Genomic DNA, 26,623 nt, shown 5'->3' on the forward strand with positions numbered 1-26,623 from the left:
TTTCTCCTACCATTTAGGATTTTTATTATTATTATTTATTTGCAAATCTGATGCTTTTGTTTTTAATTATTAGCAATTTAAATAATCTAATTTTTAAATGAAAGATAACTGATGTTATTAGAGAAAAAAAATTAAAAAAAGGTTACACAAGCTTATCTTGGTTAAAATGAAAATAAAGAGGTGCACACCGAGGTTAAAACTGTGTGCGATACAATGCTACAGAAAGGGAAGTTATTATTTTTATTTTTTTGAAAATTTGGTGCTTGATTTTGTTTCCAGTTATTGGCAGTTCATTTAACGGTGTTGTTCATCTGGAATTACAGCTCAAGCAACTAATGCCAGTGTTATGTCTGTCAATTTTGTGTTTCTTGGTTGAAAAAAACCTTCCCACCTCTAGATAAGAAATTCATTTAATTTGAAAAGAAAATAACGGGTTGCATTCTCAGAAAAAGGATATAATCAGTTATCATTATCATCATCATATATTAAATGATTTTTTAATCAAAATTGCATTGACATCATTTGAGTAGATTATAGGACTGTGTAGTTCAGTGGAAGTGGCACTTACATCCTCTGCGCTGGGTCGCTTGAAGTCAGACTTAAGTTCAAGTCTAGTTGCCGACTGGAGGAACTTATTCTAAGTATTTCTTTGACCAATTCCCGAGTTAGTCAATCTCTGGCACGGGAAAGCGGGTTTTTCCTCCTGGAAACTCAGGTTTTTTATTTCGTAAATTCAAGAAAATCGACCGTAGTACCCACATTACTTCAGACCAAGAGATGGCAGCACTTGTTTGCCAGCCTCTTGATCGTTGGCTGCCGTAATTAGTGATAGACCTGGACCAGCTATCTCTGATTGGCTACCAGTGGATATTGAACTGCCCACTCAGTCTCCAAAAGCTAGATAGGTTTAAAGGCCTCATCTGCTCTTTATAAGGGAATAAAAGGCATTAGCTGATTTTTTTTTTTTTTGGTTTTTTAAAAAAATGTGTTTATTTATTTTGATTTTTGATAATTTAATGCATTCAACTGTTTAATTAATGAAAGTAAGCAATCATATTATTAGAGAACAAAATGTTTATACCTTTTAAAAAGAATTATGTCATTCCATTTTTTTTTTTTTTTTGTAAATCTAATGTTTGATTTTGGCTTTAATTATTGGTATTTTAATACATTTAATTGTTAATGAAAATAACTGATTATGTTATCAGAGAACAAAATGTTTTTGATGAAGTTGAACAGAAAAGATTTCTTTAGCAGAAAATTCTTTTTTCTTGAAAGTGGATATGGTTCAAAAAGACAGTCCTGTGATCATAGAATGATAATCTATAATGGGATGATGATATTTTCTAAATATAAAAAGGGAATCTATGTGTTGCTTTTGAGTTACATATTCACAAGACAAAAATGCCTTCTGCCAAAACAGTTATGATACCAAATCTTTTCCTGATTAAAATCCAAAAAAATCTCCACAGTATTCTGTATGTAAGTTTGGAACTAACATTCTCTAAACAAGAGTCAAATACAAAATAAAAAATTAGAAAATTCTACCAACATTCTCCAAATCCATGTTCCCATTAACTTCTAAACAAAATTGAATCATTTTTTATTGGTTAGACATAAAACTGAATAAGAGAGTCAAACAGAAAATAGTAGCTGGAAAACTTATACCATGGTTCATGTGAAATTATAGATACTAGATTCCTGCTTTTACAACTTAACCATTTCCTAGAAACTGTCATTAAGGGAACCATCATAAAGCTAACTCTAATTTCCCATGGGGATGCTGGAAGGAATTCAGGTAGAACTATGTAACTTATACATTATTCTACATATTCCCCATGAAGTGTTATACCTTGTTGCAACACTACTGCATCATTTGCAATCCTCTGATAAAAAAAATCTTTCCCTTGTTGCACAAACCAGTCATTTTTGTTCTAGGTGTTTATGAGAACTTTTCAGCCCCCCCTCCCATATGTCATGAACTGGGAGTTACATTGTTGGAAATACAATTTGAGCTAGAAGAACATATCACGGAATGAAACAACTAAAACAGAGGCAAATTCTATACTTTCATTCTGGATTCATGAAAGCTCAAAATTTCATGTTTTGAGCTTTCAAAAAACGTCGTGTTTCTCTATTCTCCAATTCGCTTTTCCTCTTTCTGGACATTTTTGAGAGTACATACAGTGGCGTATTTAGGTATTTCCTGCCCCTAGGCCTGCAGAAAGTGTCCCCCATATTTAATGAACATGTTAATATATATGCATAACCTATTTATATTGTAAATTCATAATATAAATATAATTACAAAAATGAGAGCCCGGAAATTTCCACTGCCCCTCAAAATTTGCTGCTCTAGACCCGGGCCTATACCTAAATACGCCACTGAGTACACATATATGTACTATATAGTAAATAATTTTAAATTAAACTGAAATAAAGAAAGTGTGAGGCAAATTGCAATGTTGTACTTCAACCATAGGATGTAGACTAATTCATTCATATTAGAAATCATTCATACTAGTTAAAATGTTTTATTCATGGTTGTGTGATGTGGTCTCAGTCAGGCCACAACTTGCTGTTAAAGTACATGCATCCTGATCAGCTCATTTCTGGTTCAATATTTCATAATCATAATGGGAAAATTTTTACCAGTTGTAAAAACAACGGAGGTCATGCAAAGTAGAGTCCTACTGCATATATTTCTATACACTATTATACATGAGTATAACATGCCAGTTCAGATGTTGCCAAGATAAACAAGGTACATGTATCCAACTGAGCAATCGGGATTGGATCAACAAGTCAGCTAGCAAAAGATGTCCATACTTTATGGGCTCCTGGAAAGCTAGACTTACTTTGCAAGGAGCAATACTGTTGTGACATCCTTGGATTAGTGCAGATGCACCAGACAGAGTCATGGGAGATGAGAGGTACAAGGATTATCTGGTCTGCCATCACTATAAAACCAGTAAGGTTGGATTTATTCTCAGTAAAGCAGGAAGAGAAGCATTATTGGGATACAAACCAGTAAATGAAAAATAATAATAGCAAGATTTGAAGCAAGACCATTTAATATCACAGTGGTCCAGTTCATTCGCCACTTCAGAAAATACTAAAGAAGAAATAAAATTATTCTATAGCAACTCGGAAATAATATGAAATTAGTACCAAAGAAAGATATATTAAACACTGGAGGAGACTGGAAAGGACATTGAAGGATGGAAAAGAATAATGGGCAAATATGGATGTGGATGAAACAATGCAAGAGGAGAAAGAATGCTTCAATTATCATAGCTTAGTGATTGCCAATATCAAGTTGAAACTCAAGCAATGTGAAGGCACAGTTTCAGAGTCAGAGCAATAGAGGAGACCAAGTAAGAAAATCACAAGGAAAGTGTATAGGAAGGTACTCACAGAAGAATTGAAATCCATTATGGAAAAGGAACTGGTGGACAGAAACAACAGAGTGGTATCTGCAATCAAGAGAGCAGTGGAATAAACAGTTCCAAAGATCAGAGAAAAAGTGGATATCATAGGAGATATTAAAGATAATTCAAGAAAAAGGAGCAGTAAAGATTAGGGGGGGGAGAGAGAGAGAGAGAGATCTGTGGAAATAGAACAATATAGGGTGAAATGAAGTGAAGAAGGCAGTTAGAAGAGACAAATCAAAATGGCTAGAAGAACAGTGCAAGGATATCAATAAGTACTATGGTTAATATAAAACAAGAGAAGTATATAAGATGATCAGAAACATCAACAAGAAATGGAGCCTAAAGCAGAGTACCATCAAAAATGAAAATGGTGAAATCTTGATGAACACAGAAGAGTTAGGAGAGAGATGAACAAGATACTGCTCAGAGTTATACAAGGCACAGGGAGATGTTGAGATGCAAAAGAGGTTAATTATTGAAGAGAAATACCATTACCAAGCAGTTTTGACTAGTATTAAAGTGAAAATCTGATTATAAGAATCTCTATATATGGCCTGAAGCTCTATTCCAATAATCAAAATTCAACCCTGTAATAACCAGGCCTTTGAATAATGAAGTGTAGCCACAGTAAAACTTTTACTAGGGGAAGGGGGGGGGTCTGGAAGTTTCTGATAAACACCTAGAACAAAAATGATATAACCACAAGAAAGATGCAAGACCCTTCGACACTTCTGCACATGTCAAAAGTAGGAGAATCCATTCCGATATTAGGGTAATCAATGCATTTCGTGGGATGATTGTTTATTATTATACGTCGGAAAATTAGCTTTTCTTTTATGAAAATTCTAGTTTTTCAAGTGATAACTATTTTGCTTGTACAACAGTTGGAAAATTTATGTATAAAGCATGTGATTTCGCATGTTGGTGACCAATTCATACATCCTTTATTTCTTTCTCCCCTTCAGCATGAATTCTTGGCACAAAGTCAAGGTCGGCTCTACAAAGTGTGGGTGTACTATATGAGGATATAAGAATATAAGAACTTAAGTTACTTTCATAACTCTGCTACTAGTATGTTCTTTCTTGTAGTTATATGTTGCTTTAATATCTTTTTTGTTCTAGGTGTTTATCAGATCTTTCCAGATCCCCTCTCATATATTTTCATATCTGAGCATTTCCGGTTGAATATCATCTACACCACTATTCCGGTTTCATATGGCTTTTTTATCTTGAGTATTGATATGTACTCCAGACTGCATTCTTCTTAAATGTCTTCTACCACCACCCTGTTACTGCTTGTTTCATTTAACAGTCTGTCAAAGTATACAGATATACAGAATATTTTTAGTTTTTATGTTACCTCTATCTTTTCTAAGCTTCAATAGCCTCTAGAATATTTTTCTACCTTTCTGATATTTATTTTCTACATTTATACCAAAGTCTTCCCATGATTTTTGTTAGCTAGTTTTACGTGCTGCTTCTCTTTTTTATACTTTTATGTGTATTCTCTCAGCGCATGTTGACTGATTTGCTTTCTATATACATTCTTCTTTTCATTGAATGTGTTTAATGAGTTCATTAAATGACTAGTCATTTAATAAACTCATGAAGTTCAGATTTTTTTTTTATTATCATTTTTTTTTTTTTTAAATTCCTGCAGACAACTCTTCCACGTGCTTCTTTGGCAATCTCTCTCTTCTTTCTAGATCAGTACCATGGGATGATCCATGGTATTGTTCTAAGCCATTATTCTATCATTCACAACTGCCTGCAGGGGCGAATGCTGGTCTTGAAATTCATGCTTGCTCTTGTCACCTCTCACTCCCTAAATGATAACAAGTGCAAGCATGATTGAAGTCTGATTAGCAGAATAATGAATTACTGACCATTTAAAACTATATATTTAGAAATTTATGTACATTTAATCATACAAATACAACATTTATTTTACATTTTATCTTTTTCAATTTAGCTACTTGAATATGAATTCTACCCTATGGTTCTTCTTTATGAATTGGTCAATAACATCGGCATAAAAAGTTGGTTGTAACTTAATTTTCCCAAGCAACATGCACACTTGTAAAGGCTGGCTGAAGCTCACTGGCTAGAGCTACGTTGACTGTGTATAGCCTGTGTTTAAGCAACAGAGCGAGACGACGTGAAATGGCTATGCGAACGGATGAAATTACAGTGCTGCTGTGAGGACCTGGAAGCTCCTACAACCAAGCAAGCCAAGATAGCTTTGACTAGATGAGCAAGCATTGGTCTTCGATACACAACGCAAAGCTCAATTATTGCCGCGCAAGCTTAAGACGTCTTCTGTCTACAAAAATAAGTCTAAATGGAATGCTTATAAATGCATGCATTTATTAACAAATAAATATTACTTCTTTTTCAATTAATGAGCTTGGGCAGCAAGCATGGAGAATTCGCCCCTGACTGCCTGTATTAAAAGGTGGCAACATAGTGAATGACAACAAAGACTTTGTACCTCTTAGGCTTTTGTAGTTCAGGGTTCACATTAAAGGACTTCTGGTATTAGCCATATCAAAATTATAAAACTAAGTAAATTGATGTTTATTAATTCTTAACTCACCAGGTTTTGCATACTTCTTCAGGAGAAATATATGAATAAAGATGGTGAAAATCAGAGGTAATTATAACATTCAAATAGTGAATAATTAGTGATTGTTTAATCTAATTAATTAGGTTAAACAATCATATACACTCATTAAATTCAAATGTATGGTATGTGTTGTCATGGTGAAAAGCACATCATATCTGATGTTCAATAACAGAGGAGCAGATCTGATGACAAATCAGGTTTTGGTTTTTAATTACACTGGATGTGTGTGTGGGGGGGGGGGGGGGAGTTTCATGACATTTTAGATGCCTTTATGAATTTTCAGATACAATTGTTTATTAAATTACTTAAGGAATTCACAATGTAAACACAAAGTCCTGATGGTGCCAGTATTGTGTGAGCACTTTGGCTAATTTGTATGTGGGGGAATCAATGCCATCCACTATGGCAATGTTTCCCAAACTGTGGTTCCCGGATCCCCGGGGGTCCGTGAGTAATTCAAAGGAGGTCTGGGGGATAGTTTATTTTCATTAAACTTTATCTTATCATGTTGCTCACACCTATTGTTCACACCTGGCCTAATTGATATGTTCACATTCTTCCGAATATCTCCATTTATAACAGTATTGCATTGTCATAAATGACACATTTAGTGCTGTAAAATTGTAATTTATTATTTCACCTTTATGATATGTAACATTTAAAAAAAATTCCATTTTGGATTTTATGGGGGCTGCGTTGAATTAACGTTCGCTACAGGGGGTCCGCGACATCAAAAAGGTTGGGAAACACTGCACTATGGTACGTAATGGCACATTTTGTTTATGTATTTTTGGAAGTCCGTATATACGGGGGGGGGGGGGTCTAGAGTTAAAAGGCTTTAATCTGTTGATAACTTCCACAGGCCAAGAAGTGATCTTCTTAAGGAGCCTATGAAGTTTTCTGATTTGTGAGTTGGTGGGATTATATTCAATAAGGAGGTAGGTAGCCTGATCTAATAATAAAGCATTAAGCTTACCTGTTTAGTCAGTTTGGTTGAATACTGTTAGATCTAAAATAGGCGACCTCATTTTTACATGATGTCACCATTCCAGAATCTAACAATAAACATAAAATAAATATGCTTTTAGCACAGTATAACTGTTTTTTTTTTGTAAACAACATCTTGTATATTAAACTTTGAATTATGTGAATTAAAATCAATGTATCTGTGTGTCAAGTATAAATGTAAGTCAGCAAAAAGGTGCAGTTATAAGAGAAATTATTAGTGATTTTCTACAAGTGAAAGAATGCAAGTTATTCAGCAACATAGGGCAAAGATTGCCCTAACGCTACAAGAGCAGCGTAAGCACCTGCGGGCATCACATCTGAGAAGATATCGTGATGCATACATTCTCGGAAATAGAAAGTCCCGTATGTTGATCGGTGAAGTCACCCAGTTGGAGACCAATAGGCGGGGTGATAAGAGAAATTCAAACTCGGAAAGGTGGTGCTTGCTCTTGGGGAGAGTATAAAACCCGCGACACGGAATTGAATCCCCCCCCCGTTTGTTTGTTCCTGCATTCTCTCCGTGTGCTACAAGTGTTCATCGCAGTTCAGTTCTTATTTTTAAGAGCTGACTTTCGAGAAGTTCTGGCATGGCACCGCAGCAGAGTTCGGCAAGATCGAATGAGAAGGATCGTTGATGTAAACCCTTAGCAGAGAGATAGCGCCCAGCTCAGGAGAGCACGTGTATCCCACGTGGCGAAAAAATCGAGATAGCCAGAATCGTAACAAAGAAGGAAGGATGGAGAGAAACCGATAAAGAGTAGATAAGTACTTTCACATGTTCTAGCCCCTTTTTGAGAATTGACTAACAGTGCGAAAAGAGTGTAGCTTAAACTTGTGATAGAAGGAAGTGTGAAGAACTGAGATTTATGTAAATGACTCTATGCCTTTTGAAATGAATTTTAAGAACTTTAAGTTAGATAGAGATTTTGTCGTGATTCATCCGAGAGAGATTATAAATGTGCTAAATGCCTAAACGAACAATTGAGTTGTAGATAAGAATAATTTAATGAACTCATTATGCAATGCAATACAAAATAAAACAATATTTAATTTGCTAACATTTAGAAATCAATGCTAAATTATTTTAAGAGCGAGAGGAAAGTAGAAGTTAAAATTAGAATTAATAATTGTTTTATTTTGTATTGCATTGCATAATGCGGTCATTAAATTTATTTGATACTTTACATGTCTGTATTTCTGATCATGCTGACTGACCCTTCATAAAATACAAACCTGTGATTGTATGTGTGCGCAGGAATATCCCAATTAAGAATAGTAGGGCACGACTGCAATAAACTAGAAAACCTAAGGCTTCTGAATTTTAGCTAACATTATTAGTAGCACCTGATATCCCATGACTATTCTTAGGCTAAGTTTAACTCTACCCTTAAGGCCCAGGCTGGCACAGTAAATAAATTTGCCTGAGTGAATAGGATAGCTCATAGTATTCAGGGAATAGGTATTTCTGGCAGCCCTTAGAAAGTTAAATTATGTAAGGAATAAAATAAAATGGATAAAGAATAGTATGAGAGAACAAAGGCTCAGACCCGATGATAAGTATAGAATAAAAGAAGGATTGTAAAGATTTGATATTAACACTAAGATGTGATAAAAGTTAAAATTAAAATAAAAATAAAAAAAATAAAAGAATAAAAAGGAAACATAACGATAAAAGTAAAACAAAGAGAAAGCCACATAACAATGGCGCAGCCGACATAACAAAAGGCTCAAGCGGTGGGATTTTGATAGAAGAGGTTGAAGTAAGAAAGGATATAATTAAATATAGAGCATCAATATAATAATAGCAAATATATACGACATAACAATACCATGGTGGCGTTTCCCTTATCTGCTTTGGTGATTACTATTTCTTTGTTTATCTTCATTTCCTGTAGAGCTTTGTATTCACTATTGGATATGTTGGTTTATGGTAGTCTTGCTTTGGTGAGAACACAAGCTACATCCAGTCTAATATTGTTGGCGATGTGGTTTGGAAGGCGAATACCTTTCTACAAGAAGATACAACTGTTGTAAGCAGTACAAATAATTTTGGTTTGTTGCAGAGTACTTGCTGTGTAAAAGGCTACAATTTACTAAATGTGGATTTTCCCAGAGTGGCCTGTCTGTCTTATAGAGAGCAACGGTATACAGAGCAATAATATAAAAGCAACAGATTTTGCAGACTCTCAGTATTTTTGAAGGGAGGATGTGGTAGCTTAGGCAGATATAAAAATAAGGAGACTTCACATAAAGGGCTGAAGGCTATCTTTATTTCATGTCATCTTAATATCTTAGCTATTTTGGATATATGGTGTAAATATGGTTTTTCAATAGTTCTAGTTCTGCTCATTTAAGGCCTCCTTGAAGGAATTTAAGCTATAATAAACATGTTGTAACATATTTTCTATAGTTTGGGGTTCTACCCAATTTTGTGATAAAGTTATACTGAGGCACCTATGTTCTTGATTCCTTTTTTTTTTTATTGTCACTTAGATGTTATGACCCGTCATGCAGAGGCAATGAAGTGTTCCTGCTTTATGACAGTGCCCAATCACACTTAACAACACTTCAACTGTTAAAGGTGCATGGTCTTCACCACTCCCATTACTAGACCAATATTTCACAAATCAAATATAAGTGAAATTAGTCATTTGCCAATAACTTCATAAACAGTCAGTCTACAAAGAAATGAAAAACTTGTGCAATAATGAGACAAATGTTTTAACAACTTTGAAGAGTATGTTAAGAAACAGTTTAAGGATCCTTTTTTTATTCATATATTTTACACTATTCAAAACACTATATTTTGTTAAATAATAAAACAATTGACAAAGTTGTTTTAATTACTCTCAAATAAATAAACAATATGATAACAGAAAACCTGATTGACAGCTGGGTCCTTTGGATCTACTGCCTGTTCCAGTGAGTCTGACAATTCCTTGCATGAATTTATTTTCATTGCAATATTTTTTGATCTGCCTAACATTACGAGCTCTTCCAGATTTCTGTCTCTGGGTGCAGGATGTTTTCGCAACTAAGAAAATAATAATTCAATGTGAATTATTATTTTCTTTCAACTTAAAAAAATCTTCTTAGTAAAAGAATTTTTTCAAACATTAGAAATAAAACATATCATACTCCTTTAATTACATCTTACTTTAATTAAAATAAAAATAAATCCAAAATTCAAATAAATAAATAATGTGACATCAGACATTTCAAAAATATAATATAAATAATATTACAAATTTAATTATGACCATTTTTTTCTATGAATCCTAATTATGAAAGGTTGTGAACTGATCATACTTTTTTTTTTAAGTATCCTTTGTAAAACTAAAAGTTAAATAATCTATTCCATCCCTCCAAACATATTTCTCCTATTTCAGAGACCAATCACCACTATGGTTTCAGAGGGGGGGAGGGACCTGAAGTGGCTTGAAAATGCCACCTTAAGACTCCAATAATCAGATTGGTAGACACTGCAGGTGATGAAAATCATCTATCAAGTAAACTTTCATAAACATCCATGCCACAGTGGGATTTAAATCCACATCTCTTAGTTGGAAAGCAGAGATGTTATTCGCTCAGATAACCAGGCTATGAATTTTTAAATTACAATGAACTTTTGTACTTAAAATTATTTCAATCAAGTACCACTGATCAGTGCTGAGGTAACAAACTATGAGCTGTCCATACATGTGTATGTGCTCAAGAATAGGAGTTTCCTTGAATGAAAGGTGTTGCGATCTCATTACACTACTTCAGAAAATGTTTCTAGTAACCTTGATAGGGTTTGAAACACACTTCTATCCAAACAAGGAACATACGTATATTGAAATAAATACTGGGATAGCATTATATTTTACAGAAATTTAAGAATACATTTGCACACAATATTCCAGTTTGTCTCAAAGGTGTTCTATGAGACTAAGATTTTGAATTCAATATGGCTGGATACGTTTTCTGCATCATTTTCCTTAAGCATCATTTTCTGCATCATTTTCCTCATCAGTACACCACTGTAAGTGTTACTGCAGTAACACTTACAATGGTGTACTGTTGTGTTGAAAGAGTCAGAATCCATTCTGTAAAATGTAACATACAAATGTTACTATATTCAGAAGAGTTGTATACCAGCATTAATGTTAAAAAAAGAAAGATCAACAGTTTTTATTATTTAACAGTCCAAAATATTATTCAACTGAAAACATTAAATGATAACATTTAATAACAAAAAACTAAACAAATGCATTTTAACAAAATGCAATGAATAATGCAATTTTTTTTTTTTAAAAATTGTGAATTTTTTTAAATTTTAGATTCAAATGCTAGTTTTTTTGTTAAATAAAAAAAAAACTGAAAAACAAAGAAATGCAATTATCAGTTTTTTTAAACAGGTCTAAATGCTAAATAAAAACTATGAAAAGTCATATTCTTCACTCAGCTGATGACCAAAAGAAGAACTAGCCACTTTGACCAATATTGCAATTTAGCTTAATGGTGTAAATATTAGACAAATTACTATAGTTGCTTTCTGAGCAGATCTTTACATATGACTAATATAGATATTAATACTTCACATGGTATATTCTCAAAATGTTTTACTCATATAAAAATTACAATTACTTTTAGAACTTAAGCATGTTTCATATGAATCATACTGCTAAATACTGAATTAACTAAATTATGAACAAGCAATATATTAACTGAGAAGTAAGAAACAGCATTAAAGTTTACATGAGCAGTCTCGAGTAAATGGCACTACACGCACAAACTAATTTAATGAATTTTGAAGAGATAGCAGCTAGTCATATACTACACATACTACATGATTCTCTCGACATAAATAATACAGATTTTGATGTAGTCATGGAGAATAATATCATTACACTATATGAGCTAAATGAAATGACTGTACAACAGATTACTAGATGATAATGTTATAATCCTATTTTGTCAACTTTTATTATCTCCATCCAGATTAAGAAAAGGTTAGATATGGATTAGATTTTGAAAGACATGTTACAAAAATCTTATACTCTAACCACACACACACACACACACACACACACAAACAAACAACAAATAATAAAAGAACAGGTTAAGTAATCTTACCACAGCTTGGCATGGAAATGCATCAGCTATTTTTTTTGCAATACAGTGGTTTGCAAATATCATGCACTCAGCTACTATCTTATAAATCTCCAAATCCTAAAATGCAGTGAAAGAAAACAATATCAATGATAGCATGCCAAAAATTTATGTTAAATATATAAGGAATATGCAGAAAGTATAGTAATAAAAAGAAAGTAATAATAAAAATGAAAGCAATAAAATTAATTTCCAGAATAATTTATATATTATCTGATCAAAAGTATCCGGACACCTCTCTGTAATTTGTAAACTGACGTCTAGATGTCACTACAATCTCACTTACCAGTATAAAAGGAGGCATGGAGCTGTGTGTTGTTCAGTTATAAGAAGTATGAGCAGAATGAGTAGGTCAAGGGAGTTCAGTGACTTCGAACATGGGCTATTTATTGGTTGCCACATCAGTAAGAAATCTGTTAGAGACATTTCAACCCTCCTCAAGTTGCCCAAGTCAACAGTTGGTGCATGATTGTGAAGTGGAAATGTGAAGGCACAACCACAACAAAACCGCAGTCAGGGAGGCCATGTTTAATGACAGGCAGGGGCCGTCGGGCGCTGAAGGTGGTTCGTGGAAACCGCCAGACATTGAGTGAAATAATCACCCGGGAGTTCTGCAGTACTACTAACTGTCCAGCCAGCACCATGAATGTGCATCAAGAGTTAAGAGGAATGGAGTTCCATGGTCAAGCAGCTGCCCATAAAACAAACATTTCTCCTGTGAATGCTAAGCACTGCCTGCAGTGGTGTAAAGAGTGATGCCACTGGACAGTGGACAACTGGAAACGTGTGATTTAGAGTGATGAATCACGCTTCACCATGTGGCAGTCCGATGGGAGGGGTCAGGGTGTGATGAATGCCTGGAGAACGAGTCTTGCAAGCGTGTGTAGTGCCAACAGTGAAATTTGGAGGAGGTGGTGTTATTACAGTATGGGGGTGTTTTATCATGGCCCTCTCGTAACACTATATGGAAATCTAAATGTGGAAGGGTACACACTTTGGTAGAAGATCAATTCGGTGATGGCTATTGTCTGTATCAACATGACAATGCTACCTGCCATAAAGCAAGGTCTGTAAGGGAATGATTTGTGGACAATAACATTTCAGAAATGGACTGGCCAGCCCAGAGACCTGATCTGAATCCTACAGAACACCTTTGCCATGAATTAGAATGCCGACTTTTCTCCATACCCCAACGACCCACATCATGAACTGCTCTGGCTACAGCTCTTCAGGAAGAATGGGCTGCCATTCATCCAGAGACGTTCCAACACCTGGTAGAAAGTCTCCCCAGCAGAGTTAGAGCTGTCATAGAAGCAAAGGGTGGACCCACCCTGTATTAATGTCCACTACTGGAAAGTGTGTCACAGGTCTGATTACAGTTTGGAGTAGGTGTCTGGATACTTTTGATTAGATAGTGTATAATGCCAACAACAGCATTTAGATTCTGATAATGATCATTTTTGAATTTTTGATAATATATCTGCAAAATTTTTTCAGATAATAAATACTTCACTATTACATATGATATCACAGCAAAATATTCCTGTAAACTAACAGGCACAAGTCCTTGTATCTGCCACTATACAATACATGCCAGAGAGTTAAATACTTACATGTTATTGTACGGGGCACCTCCAAGGAGTCCAAAGACTCATCATGAGATATGCAAACTATTCACACAATGTTTATCATACCTGTCCTTGAACCCAATAACAAAGCAATCACAACTTATTCTGGCAACCCCGTTCATTCACCACTCTCCGAACAAAAAAATCTAGTTCTCACACTTCTACTAACCACACTCTCACTCAACTTCCAGGGATGGCCTCTTGTTTTGCATCTTCTAGCCAAGTGCTGAAATATTTCCTCTACATCAATCCTATAAGTAATTTAAACGTTTCTAATATATCTTCTCTTTTTTACCTATCAACCAACTTTGCCAACACACAAACCCTCAATCTATTCTCATAGGGAGCATTCCATAGGCTACTCACCATTTAGTTCACTTGCCTCTGGATCCTCTACACTATTTCCTCATCCCCAAGAAATTGCAACCAGACCTGAGCTCAGTAATCCAGATGTGGACATATTAAGACCTTATAAGGATAACTTCCTTATCTCTGCTTGTTAGGATGTTCTTCAATAACCAAGTAATCCTATGAGCTGTCTTGGCAACCTTTGCAATATGCACTCTAAACTTCAACTTATCTATTACCATCTCCAAATCCTTAGCTCATATTTCCTGGAGTACACAACATAACTTTACATTTCTGCACATTAAATTGATATTCATTATCTTTTGTCCATACTGTCAACCTTCTTCTTCTTCTCTCTTCCATCATCTATGTGGATGATGATGAGGCTGAATGAACTCTTTCCACTTCTGTCTGTCCTGGGAGAGTCCAAACAATTCTGTCCAGTTTAGTGTCGCTTGTTGTGATTTGGTTTTCAGGTCTTCTTTTATTTTGTCTATCCATCTAATTCTGGGCCGTCCTTTGGATCTTTTACCTTCCATTGTTGTATTCAGGGCTTTAGATGGTAGTCTTCCTGTTCCCATTCTGGTCACATGGCCAAACCATCGCAGTCCTCTTTCTTGGATTTTGTCTATTATTGTTATTTCTTGTTTTAGTCGTTTCCTTATGTCCTCGTTTCTTAGTCGATCCAGCAGAGATACTCCAAGTAATCTTCTTAGCCAACCCATTTCAGTAACTAATAATTTTTTCTCTTCAGCCTTTTTGAGATTCCAGCATTCACTTCCATAGAGGAGTATTGGAGGGACCATTGTTTCATAGATTCTTACTTTTGTTACTTGTTTGATGTCTCTTGACTTCCATATTTTATTAAGTCAACCAAAAGTTTGGGATGCTTGACTGATTCGTCTGATTATATGTTTTATAATTTCACCATTGTACTCAATAACTCTTCCAAGGTAGGTGAAGTTTTCTACCTGCTCTAGATTCTTACTATCAATTTCAATTTTCAGATTGGTGCTTCTTTTTCCTATTTGCATAATTTTTGTTTTGCATATATTTATGTTTAATCCATATTTTATACACTCTTCCTTTATTTTATCAGAAATTCGCTGTAAATTTCCTTCTGTGCTTGCAAGTAATGTAATGTCGTCTGCAAATTTTAAATTTGTCACATTTTTCCCATATATTTTGATTCTGGAGTCTTCATTGTTTAAGGCCTTATTGGTTGCTTCTTCCAGTGTAAGACTGAACAGGTCTGGTGACAGATTTCATCCCTGTCTTACTCCGCTCTCTGTGTGGAACCAGTTGGTTAAGGTGTCCTCCATTCGTACTGCACTTTCAGATTTCTCATACAGATTCTTTATCATTCTTATGGTTTTTTTTGGGAATTCCAAATTCTTCCATAGTTCTCTTCTACAGATTGAATCAAATGCCTGATGAAAGTCTATGAAATTTATGTACCAACTTTGGTTGTACTCTAGTGTCTTTTCTATTAGCTGTCTTAAGGTAAATAGTTGATCAATTTTGCTTCGCCCTGGTCCGAAACCTGCTTGTTCTTCTCCTAGTGCCAGTTCTATATATGGCTTAATTTGTTTTTGGAGTACTTTCGTAAAAACCTTACTTGGAATACTGAGGAGGCTAATGCCTCTGTAATTATTGTATTCTGTTTTATCTCCTTTTTTGTATATAGGAGTTATGACTGATTTGGTCCAATCAGTAGGCACTGCTTCGTTTTTGTAGATCCTTTCAAATAATGTTCCAAAAGTTGTTCCTTTCCTGCTTTTAAGAATTCTGCATGTATTTGATCAATGCCAGGTGCTTTCCTAGTTTTGAGTTTTTCTATGCTGTGTGCTATTATTTCTTTGGTAGAGATATTTGTTTCCTCTTCCATTTCAGTAGCTGGAATCATAATAACCTGGGAGCTGTTTTTATTATATAAATCTTTGAAGTATTCTTCCCATCTGGTCATTCTTTTTGTTTTACTTTCAATTAGTTGTCCCTCTTTGTTTTTGATCATTATAATTTTTGTTGTCCGTGTCTTACTAATTTGGTCTATTTGTTTATATAATCCATGAAGGTTATTTTCTTTTGATAGTTTTTCTGTCATTTTGCATTTTTCTTCTAACCAGTTATTCTTGTCTCTTTTGACTAGTTTTCTAATTTCTCAGGTTAATCTATTATATTAATTTCTGTTATAGTTTCATGCTTTTCCTTTTATCGCTTAACCTTTTTACTTCATTCAAGATCCAATCCTTTTTACTTTCTCTTTCTGTGTAACCTATTGTTTTTTCTGCCGAATTTAATATTTCCTTTAATTTGCACCAATGTTCTTCGATGTTTATATTCTGTTTTGGTAGTTCCTTCAGGTTTTTATCTAGTTCTAGTTGATATTTTCTTAGAATATTGTTGTCTTGTAGTTTTTTTTACATTCTTTCTCCTTTTGACTCTAAAAGTGCTTCCAGATTTTAACTTTATTCTTAGGTTTGCTAATACTAGCTTATGGTCTGATCCACAATCTGCAGAGAAGAATCTGTAATTTAGGATACTTAATTTCCGTCTTTGGTTTACAATAATATAGTCTATCATATTCTTGGTTTGTTTGTCTGTCTGGTGATATCCAAGTCCATTTTCTTTGAGGTTTTGGATGTTTAAAGAGAGTGTTGGATATTGTTAGTCTATTATTTGAGCAGAAGTTTAGCAGTCTTTCGCCACGTTCATTGCTTTCTCCATACCTGAACTTTCCAATTACTCTTGGCCAGGTATCCCAGTCTTTGCCTACTTTTGCGCTTAAGTTCCCCCATTACAATTAGGAGATCTTGACTTGATGTCTGCTATACTGCTTTTTTCATATCTATATAGAACTCCTCGATGTCTTCTTCTGATGATGTGTCGAAGTTGGTGAGTATACTTGAATAATAGTTAGTGATCCTATTGATGTTTTAAATCTTGCTTTAATTATCCTAGGTGAGATAGGATTGTAGGAGCTAATAGAGAGTTTTGAGCCTTTGGTTTTAATATAAGTGCTATTCCTTGGTGTTTGTTGTCCTCCCTGCCTGAACTTAAGATTTGTACTGTCCATGGTGGAATTCTCCTTTTCCAGTCAATCTGGTTTCGCAGAGTCCAATCACTTCCCATCGGTAGTTGTCTAATTCATGCAGTAGTATTTCCAATGCTCCATCCTGGTGAAGAGTTCTTACATTCCATGTTCCTATGCTTGTTATGTTTTTCCCGTCTATTAGGTGATGTTTTGTTCCAATAACATATTTTTTGGCTTCACTATCTTGGTTCCCTAATAGTGGGTGCAACCCTTGTTTGACCAGGCGACGGTCGAGCCAGCATGTATCTTTAGGTTGGTTTAGAGTTCATTCAGTTTCAATGGTTAAGTTTTTGTCAAGCGTCAACCACCACTCCTTGGCCTGAATTCAGCCGCTTTTTTTTAATAGATGGTGGAAACTACAGTTTGAGAGGAAAGAGTCATCCCCTCACCCTCAAGTTGCTCTAATAACACTGGGGGGGGGGGGGAAGGAAGGAGTAAGAAGTAAGAGAGAGTAGAGGGAAAGAAAGAAGAGTAGAAGACCAGTCTCCAGATATGATATACCAAGTGTATATTGTATGAAGTAAGATCAGGTCTAGCTTGGGTATCTCGGGGTTTGCCATGCCCATACTCACCAATGTGAGCCCCTGAGAGCAACTGTCAACCTATTACCAACATATCACCAACTTTGTATCCCCATTTGTTCTAATTTGCATAACAAAGTTCCATTTGTTATTCTGTCAAACGTATGTCAATATTTAATAAATATGAAACCTCCAGATGACTGCTAGCATCAGATTTCTATTAGTTCCTTGTATGAAAAGTTTAAAGAGACCTAAAAACCACTGTCTCCCATGGAAAAACCTATCCATGAAAGGTTATAAACCTATTACCATGAGTGGACAGAGTTAATTAATTTGAAAATCTTAATCTGGAAAGTAGTATCAAAAAGTACTTAGCTTTACGTTTTCCAGTCACTACACACACACACACACAGTTTAAAGAGACCTAAAAACCACTGTCTCCCATGGAAAAACCTATCCATGAAAGGTTATAAACCTATTACCATGAGTGGACAGAGTTAATTAATTTGAAAATCTTAATCTGGAAAGTAGTATCAAAAAGTACTTAGCTTTACGTTTTCCAGTCACTACACACACACACACACACACACAGTTTAAAGAGACCTAAAAACCACTGTCTCCCATGGAAAAACCTATCCATGAAAGGTTATAAACCTATTACCATGAGTGGACAGAGTTAATTAATTTGAAAATCTTAATCTGGAAAGTAGTATCAAAAAGTACTTAGCTTTACGTTTTCCAGTCACTACAGGCATCCAAACATTTTGCCACCTAAAGAAACCCACAAATATCCACATTAGAGTAAGATCACTGGTCAGTGAAACCTTAAAATATATAATAGTAAAAGTCTCCAAACCCTTGGGCATTTTCTAGGTCACACAATGTCTAAATGCTTATCATATCTCGCTTTGAAAACATTCACAATATCTACTGGATCCATTACACACACACACACACACACACACACACACACACACCACATGCCATGAGAAGAACCTGGACTGCATGTGCTTCATAGCCACACCAACTTCTCCAAACCTGCTATGACCTGTAAAATCTTACTTTTGTCTATAAGATCACCTTACCAACTTTTATTACTCAAACTTGGAAGACCACATTCTCTCAATCTATTCAACAGATATACATTCCTTAGATCATCTTGGCTTGGTTACCTGCTGCTGAGTTATAACTGTCTCTTCATCTTCTCTGAACTTAGATGACCATATCTGAGCAGAGTAATCAAGATGTGGGTCTATCAAAGCCTTACAAAGTAAAATAACATCTTTCCAACATGCCAATGTTCTCTTCAATTCTGTAGTTATTTGATGAAGTGACTTAACCACTAAGGAAAATGTGACTTCTTAACTATAAATATTAGTGGAATATAACTATTCTCCCTAAATATTCATAAATATTGTATCAGTCACCCCTATTATGTCGATCTTGTACTTATCTAATTCCTCGGCTAGCTCCATTTCTTTACCAATTAGGTTTCTTATGTTGATAATACCGATCTTTAACTCTGGTGATGTCAAGTTGGGATGTGTTTTCAGATTTGTTCCAGTAACTGACATTTTGCTGTTTTCCCTGGTTCCCTGGCGAAAACAATGGGGACGTTGTTTTACCAGGCAACGTCCCAGCCGGCATGAAATTCTGTCATGTTGTACCATCATTTCATATTCTGGTTTAAGCCAATAAGAATACAATTTGTTGGCTAAATCCGAAATTGCCAGCCCATCCTCGTTCGTTCAGTATCCAGGTGCACTTCTCGTGGTGCACCTAACAGGGTGCACCACGAGAAGGTGAGGATTGAACATTAGAAGCCCTGGTCGGTTCTCTGCATTCCTTTAAAGGTCTCCTCTCAGTTATACAGCTTTGACCCTTAAGCAACCCCCCCCTCACCACAAAAAAAAAAAAAAAAAAAAAAAAAATCTAAACTTTTTTTTAAAATATTTCTTAATTCTTTAAAATATTTCTTATACGGAAAATTTTTTTTTCACATATATCTCCATATATATCACACTCCTGCAATGAGTCTTCGGACTCCTTGGTGGTGTCATGAATAATAATAATAATAAACTTAAATTCATGCAGTCACGCATAACTGCTTCCGCTTGTAATACAAGGTTTGTCATATGAGAAAGAAAATTGCAGTGAATTTATCATTAGCAAAAATGTGTAGCTGATTTGATTTAAGGAATGAACTTTTTTTTTATTAAGGAAAATGAATTTATTTAAATGCATACCATTTGAACTGATTTATTTTATGGAATATCTAACTTTATCTCCCCATAAATAACCGGCAGCAAAGAGTCGCTTCACATTTTCATTAAATGAAGTTGAAGAAGTTTTCTTTTCTTTCATGGTTACACAGTGATCAGAAATCATTGCAAAAATTATGAAAGCAAATTTAAAGAAGCCTGTGATATTTTGATTACCGAACCTAACTAATGGTGGCATAGAAATCGCAAGAATTTGGATGGCACACGTTCAGTCCACTTAGTGCTTCAAGTTTTCCAGCAAACCCTGACTTTAGAACTCCAAGCAATTATTTCAGCTCTTACTGACTGCCATCCATACTGTTTTGTTCTAATTTATATGTATACTTATATGAGTCATTATGTGGGAACATGTTGCTCTCCAGCTTAATTTATTTTTTCTAATCAAATATATAATAATAAAAAAACTCTAGTGTTGAAGTTGTAAGTTTTTTTTTTTTTTTACCAGAGGTCAGGCCATTAGTTTTAACAGTTGAAAAAATCAATGTAACTTTAGCATACCATGTAGATTGTAGTGCTTATTTCTCTGTATATATATATATATATGTATACTTCAGATGATGACTTAATGTGAAGGTCGAAATGTTGAGTGATTATTTTGGGTTACGTTAAACTGAAGTTTTACTCTAACAGTAGTTGTTTCCATAATTTTTACAATGATTAAAAAAGTATGACTTCTGTTATTTATTTCTAGTAACTGGCTAGTAATGAATGCAAATGAGCTCTCAAATTTGTATGCCGCTAAGCCAGCAGCCATTAACATTTGTCACCCACCAGTAATTTAATCACCCTACTAGCTCTAATGGTAGTGTGATTAAATTACTGGTAGGTGATAAGTGTTCGTGGCTAAATTAAATTACATTCATTTACCACTGAAATAAAGAATATGAAGTATTGATGAAATATTGATATATTTCATTTATGGGTGGATGAATGGTTAAGGAATTAACTTTTTTTTAGAAGACAAATCAATTTAAATTCATGCTATTTAAATTGATTTATTGTATGGAATAGCCAACTTGTCAGCCTGGTTGGCCAATTTGCTCTTCAACTAACAGGGTGCTGATGTGAATCCTGCCATGGGCATGGATGCTTGTGATTATTTTTAGGTAGCAGATGAATTTCATCACTCAGTGAAACCACTGCCTTGAAAAAATTCCAAGTTCATTCTCTAGAGCAGGGTTTCTGGACTAGGTAAAAAATAAAGTAATAATAATAGAAAGAAAAATCCTTTGTCAACCCATGGCACTAATATACCATAAGTTTACAACTGTTCATGGGTGGGTCACATAAATTGTAGAAACTTCCTCATTCTCTGCAAAATAAGTTCAAGTTAGTTTTGAATCTACTTTTAATGCATCTGTAGTATTTTATAGTAGAATTTTAGATTAACTTTAGCATTCTTATCTTATTTTAGTTCTTCATCTTTCTATTTCTTCTTATTTTCTTATGCTAAAAATTAAAGTTCTTTAAATTTTAACTACAGTTACATGTAACTGTACCTGTTACTTACCTTGAGTTTCTCTGCCAAAAAATATACTGACACAGTTTTTTTACAGTTCTTTTTAAAGATATATTCATGTAAGAATTTTTTTTGTGATATACATATCCAAGATCAAACTACATGAGTACTTGTAAAATTTTTTTACTTGGTTACAAATTAAATTAAACTTGCCAAGAAATTATATTCTTGTTTAATCCTTTTATCTATGTGGAAGCAAACAAAGTTTTGCACATGAAGTATCTTCATGACTAAGATACTTGTATATAGAGGCTGATGATATTGCATCAACCGCCTCAATATCTCATCATTTAGTGAGGTCTCATCAGTGGAGCACTGGATAAGTACCTGTTTGACACATTCTTCTCTTATAAAGTATCTATAATACTTTATTTAAGTTAAGGGATTTTACATCCCATATTGTTTCATAGCCGAATATAGAAACTATATAAAGTTCGGCGAGTCCAAGCATAAGCAAATACCTGGATAGTGCAACACATAACCCATTTGGTAGTGCAACACTGAGGCAACTCATAGCAAGGTGGAGCAAGCTCAGATCACTGTTCTTGATATTTACTCATAATGTGAAACCCAGCACCTAGGAACTGTATTACTGTTCTACATTATGAGAGAAGGTCACTACCCAGACTGGTTTCAACCTTTATTGAGGTCTCATCAGTGAGTAGGTAGACCTAGTTAATACCAAGTTTGTAGCAAACAGAACTTACATACCCTACTATAAGAATTGCCAAGAAGGTGTCCTAATAAATTACTAATTATATGAAGAGCCAAAGGCTTCAAATCGGCGACGTGAAATTAATTAAGTTAATAATTAAATAATTTTTATATAGTTTAACTTAATATTAAATAGTATTTAATATTATTTAATATTATTTATTAATATTAACTTAATATTAAATAGTATTTAATATTATTCAATATTATTTATTAATACTATTTAATATTAAGTTAAACTATATAAAAATTATTTAATTATTAACTTAATTAATTTCACGTCGCCGATTTGAAGCCTTTGGCTCTTCATATAATTAGTAATTTATAATACTTTATTTTTATTACTAAAGGAATTAAAGTGCATCAATAAAGAATTAATTTAACTTCTCACACACAAACTTCATACCATAACTGCACAATTTCCTTGATCAACTTATGCCAGATGTATACATCTTTAGGCTCCCCCCCCCCTTACAGGATTCTTTTCCCTCCTCCATTTGCTTGGTTGCTGCTGATATGATTTCTTCTTTTACAGGGTTGTCTCTCTAACTTCTTGAGTCCATAAAGTCCTGATTTTCCATTCTTACAGACAACTTCACTACCTACTTCATGTGTGCTGAATCAATCAATCACTTTCACAAAACACCTGCACTTTTCTCCAATCATATTTGTACACTTTCTTCCCCCCCCCCACATCCTTGAGGATGTGTGTGGGGGGAACAGAAGGTGAGCCATAAAAGATATGCATCAGACGACATCAATGTCTTCATACATATCTCTTATGACTCACCTGTTTGTCCCATACAGCAAATTCATGAACAATTGATATAAATGTATACCTTCCCTAGTTTTTTGAGTGATGAACGGGATGGTTTTGGAGGTGAAAAACAGTTAAGATCTGTGTTTATGAGGAAGAACGTCACTTCTATTCCTTGTTGATGCAATATCTTTGAGAAAACTGAGATTACATATAAAGGATCATATGTATCTGTATCTGATCCTGTACACCCTTGAGGGTATATGTCAGGAATTTGATGACGATGAATCACATGTAAAGTAGTGATATTGCTCCTTTATATTCCTATCAATCTGTGTATCTAGGAAGCTCTTTTATGATGTAATCTATTATTCTTTTATGATATCCATTTTTTGAAGGATAAGACAGTTAACACCAGTTTCTTCGGCGGCATGGGTTCGGATCCCACCACTGCCAAGTTATTTGTTTCAGAGGACTTGAAAGTATTGTTAAAGGTAGCGAAAGAAAAGAGTGACAGAGTTAGAATGGTGAGTCTGTTGTCGGGGTATGACAGAGAGGAGTTTAGAAGAAGGGCCATAATTGCAAATGATATTATGCGCAGGTTATGCAGACGGTGTGGTGTGGAATTCGTGGATGTGTGGAATGAGTTTGATGGGCGAAAGGATTTATACAAGATGGATGGCCTGCATTTGAATGGATTTGGTGTGCGGAGACTGGAAAAAGTGTTGCTGAATGAAGTGAAAATGGATGTGCAGAACCAGGGAAACTAAAACTACCAAGGAGGGGGGGGGGAGTGGATATGCGGACATCAGTGAGACAGTTGAGTTTAAGAATGTATATGATGTACCCGAGCCAGTACTAAGGACAAAAAAACGAAATGGGATAGTTAGAATAAAGCATCGAGATAAGGGTGGGACAAAGGGATCACTGCATTTCATGTATACTAATGCCAGGAGTATTAGGAACAAGAAGGAAGAATTTTTGGCCTTGATTGGCTCTTCCTGGCCACAGGTTATTGGCACTAGTGAAGCATGGCTGACGGAAGATGATATAGTTAGTGGGATAGATGTGTAGGTTATAGTGTGTTGAGGAGGGACAGAGAGAATAAAATTGGGAAAGGAGTGTTATTGACGATAGCTGATGAACTGCAGCCAAGGAGAATTGAAGTTGTATCACAGGATAGTGAAAAGAGCTCATTTGAGGCTATTTGGTGTGAGATTGAGACTGGCAGAATAAAATATACAGTTGGGTGCTGCTATAGACCAGGTGATGGAATAGATGGTGGAGATACTATGCATAAACAAACTGATGAAATGAGTGGAAGGAGGGTATTATTATGGGGGATTTCAACTATGGTAACATTGATTGGAAGGAGGAGAGGACACATGTGAGGAAGGAACCGGATCTTATTCAATTATTAAGGGATAACTATCTGAGACAGCATGTAATAGAAAATACTAGGGGGTTTGAGAGTGCCTGACCTGGTAATAGCACTGAGAATTTGAACTGTAATGAATATGACCATGTTGCCACCTATTGGTGAGGGCGATCATAAGGTCTTGAACTAGGAGGTGGCTAAAGGTGTGGAATTTACAATTAAGACGGGGTATACGTGGAATTACTGTGCTGGCAAGTATGACAAGCTTAGGAGATTACTTGGTTCAGTGCCATGGTATGTAAAACTGCAAGGGCTGGCTGTCAATAGAGCATGGGAAGTGGTCAAGGAGCATTCACAAGAGGTTATGGCTGATTGTATACCTAATGTCCGAATAGTAAAACAAGTAGGGGTTCAATGGATGAATAACACCATTAAGCTTGAGCTGCAAAAATAAGAAACAACTTTGGAGGGAATTTAAAGAGAAAGGTGACCTGCAGGCACACAAACGGTATAAAGTGCAGGCCAAAAGGGAAACGAGTGCGGTAAGAAAAGCACAAGCGGATTATGAAAGGAAACTAGCTATGCAAGCTAAAGAGAATCCCAAACAGTTCTTTAAATATGCTGCCAGCAAAAAAAAAAAAAACTGTACACAGCAGAATGATTTTAAGTAATGACGATGGTAAGGAGGTCACTGAATCAGTCGATATAGTGGAGTTACTGAGCGAGCACTTTGCAAAAGTATATCATCCAGGTGGCGACATTGAAAAAATGAAGGAACCATTAGTTTATACTGGAATTGTGATGAATGAAGTGGAGGTGAATAGTCTATTACAGAACCTTAATGTGAATACCTCTGTGGGATTGGATGGTATACCGGCACGGGTCTTGCATGAAGCGGCTAAAGAATTATCAGTGCCCTTGACCATGTTGTTTAATCTGAATCTCAGGTCTAGTTTAGTCCCGAAGGTGTGGAAAGAGGGGAAAATAGTTCCACTGCATAAAGGAGGATCCAAGACTACGGTTGCAAATTACCGACCGATCAGCATATCAGGAGTCATTGTCAAGGTCTTGGAGAAAGTAGTCAAGGGAAAAATACAGGAATGGATTGATGAAAATGAGATACTTTACGGGGACAGCATGGCTTTGTGAAGGGTAGATCATGCCTCAGTAACTTGCTCAAGTTTTATAACACAGTGACGGCTGAACTGGATAAGGGTAATGGATTTACAGTGATACTGCTGGACCTGGCAAAGGCATTTGACAGGATACCACATGGAATTCTAATCCGTAAACTACAACATATGGGAATGGATATAGTGGTAAGATGGATAGGTGGGTGGTTGAGGGAGAGATATCAAAGAGTAGTTTATTCAGGAGTTGAGTCCAAAAGACGGCCTGTGACTAGTGGTGTGCCACAGGGTTCTGTTCTTGGACCACTGCTGTTTAATTTGTTCATTAACAATATAGGGAAAGATCTAACAGTAACAGTTCATTTGTTCGCAGATGATGCAAAGTTGGGTAGGGCAATAGTGAATGCAGAAGATGTCAAAATCTTGCAGGACGACTTGGATAGATTGGAGTTCTGGGCTAAGGAGAATGGATGTCAATTTAATGTGACAAAATGTAAGGTTATGCATTTTGGGGTGAAAAGATTAGCAGCAGTATATCACATTGGTGGAACTGTACTCCAGGAGATTGATGAGGCCAGGGACTTGGGAGTGTTGGTGGAGAGGGAGATGAAGTTTAGGGGCACATTGCAAAAGTAGCTAAATCAGCTCATCAACTCACTTGGTTGTTGAAAAATACTTTGACGAGAAGAGACAAGCAAGTTATTGTACCTCTGTACCGAGCCTTAATAAGACCTCATCTCGACTACTGTGCCCAGATTTGGTCACCTAGGTTCCTTCTTGATGGGGAGGAGGTGGAGAGGATCTAGAGGCGAGTGACTAAGATGATAGCAGGTCTATGGAATGAACCATATGAGTACAGGTTGAAGATTTGTGGGTTGCAGAAATTAGTTGATAGGCAGAAAGGGGGAGATATGATTGAGACATTCAAATTGCTAAAGGGTTTCTATAGGATTAACTCAGAGTATATTTTTGAGATCAGGACTGGTGGTGGGAGAACTAGGGGACACCTATGGAAGCTGGGTAAGAGTGT

The 26,623-nt window shown here is 35.4% G+C and overlaps 1 protein-coding gene across 5 annotated transcripts in view; it reads right to left on the reverse strand.

Moving 5' to 3' along the window:
- Positions 1-26,623, reverse strand: part of LOC150098127 (DIS3-like exonuclease 1) — a 412,479-nt gene that overhangs the window by 53,172 nt on the left and 332,684 nt on the right. For all 5 annotated transcript variants that reach the window (XM_090406105.1, XM_090406104.1, XM_090406103.1 and 2 more), the window contains 2 exons: positions 12,187-12,282; positions 9,950-10,102 (listed from right to left, as the gene is read on the reverse strand). In XM_090406105.1, coding sequence (XP_090262231.1) covers positions 9,950-10,102; positions 12,187-12,282 — 249 coding nt within the window. The remainder of the gene's footprint in view (positions 1-9,949; positions 10,103-12,186; positions 12,283-26,623) is intronic.

The sequence above is a fragment of the Typopeltis vanoorti genome, chromosome 16 (assembly GCF_054136105.1).
Source record: "Typopeltis vanoorti isolate ZY-2024b chromosome 16, IOZ_Tvanoo_1.0, whole genome shotgun sequence".
Taxonomy (NCBI): Eukaryota; Metazoa; Arthropoda; class Arachnida; order Uropygi; family Thelyphonidae; genus Typopeltis; species Typopeltis vanoorti.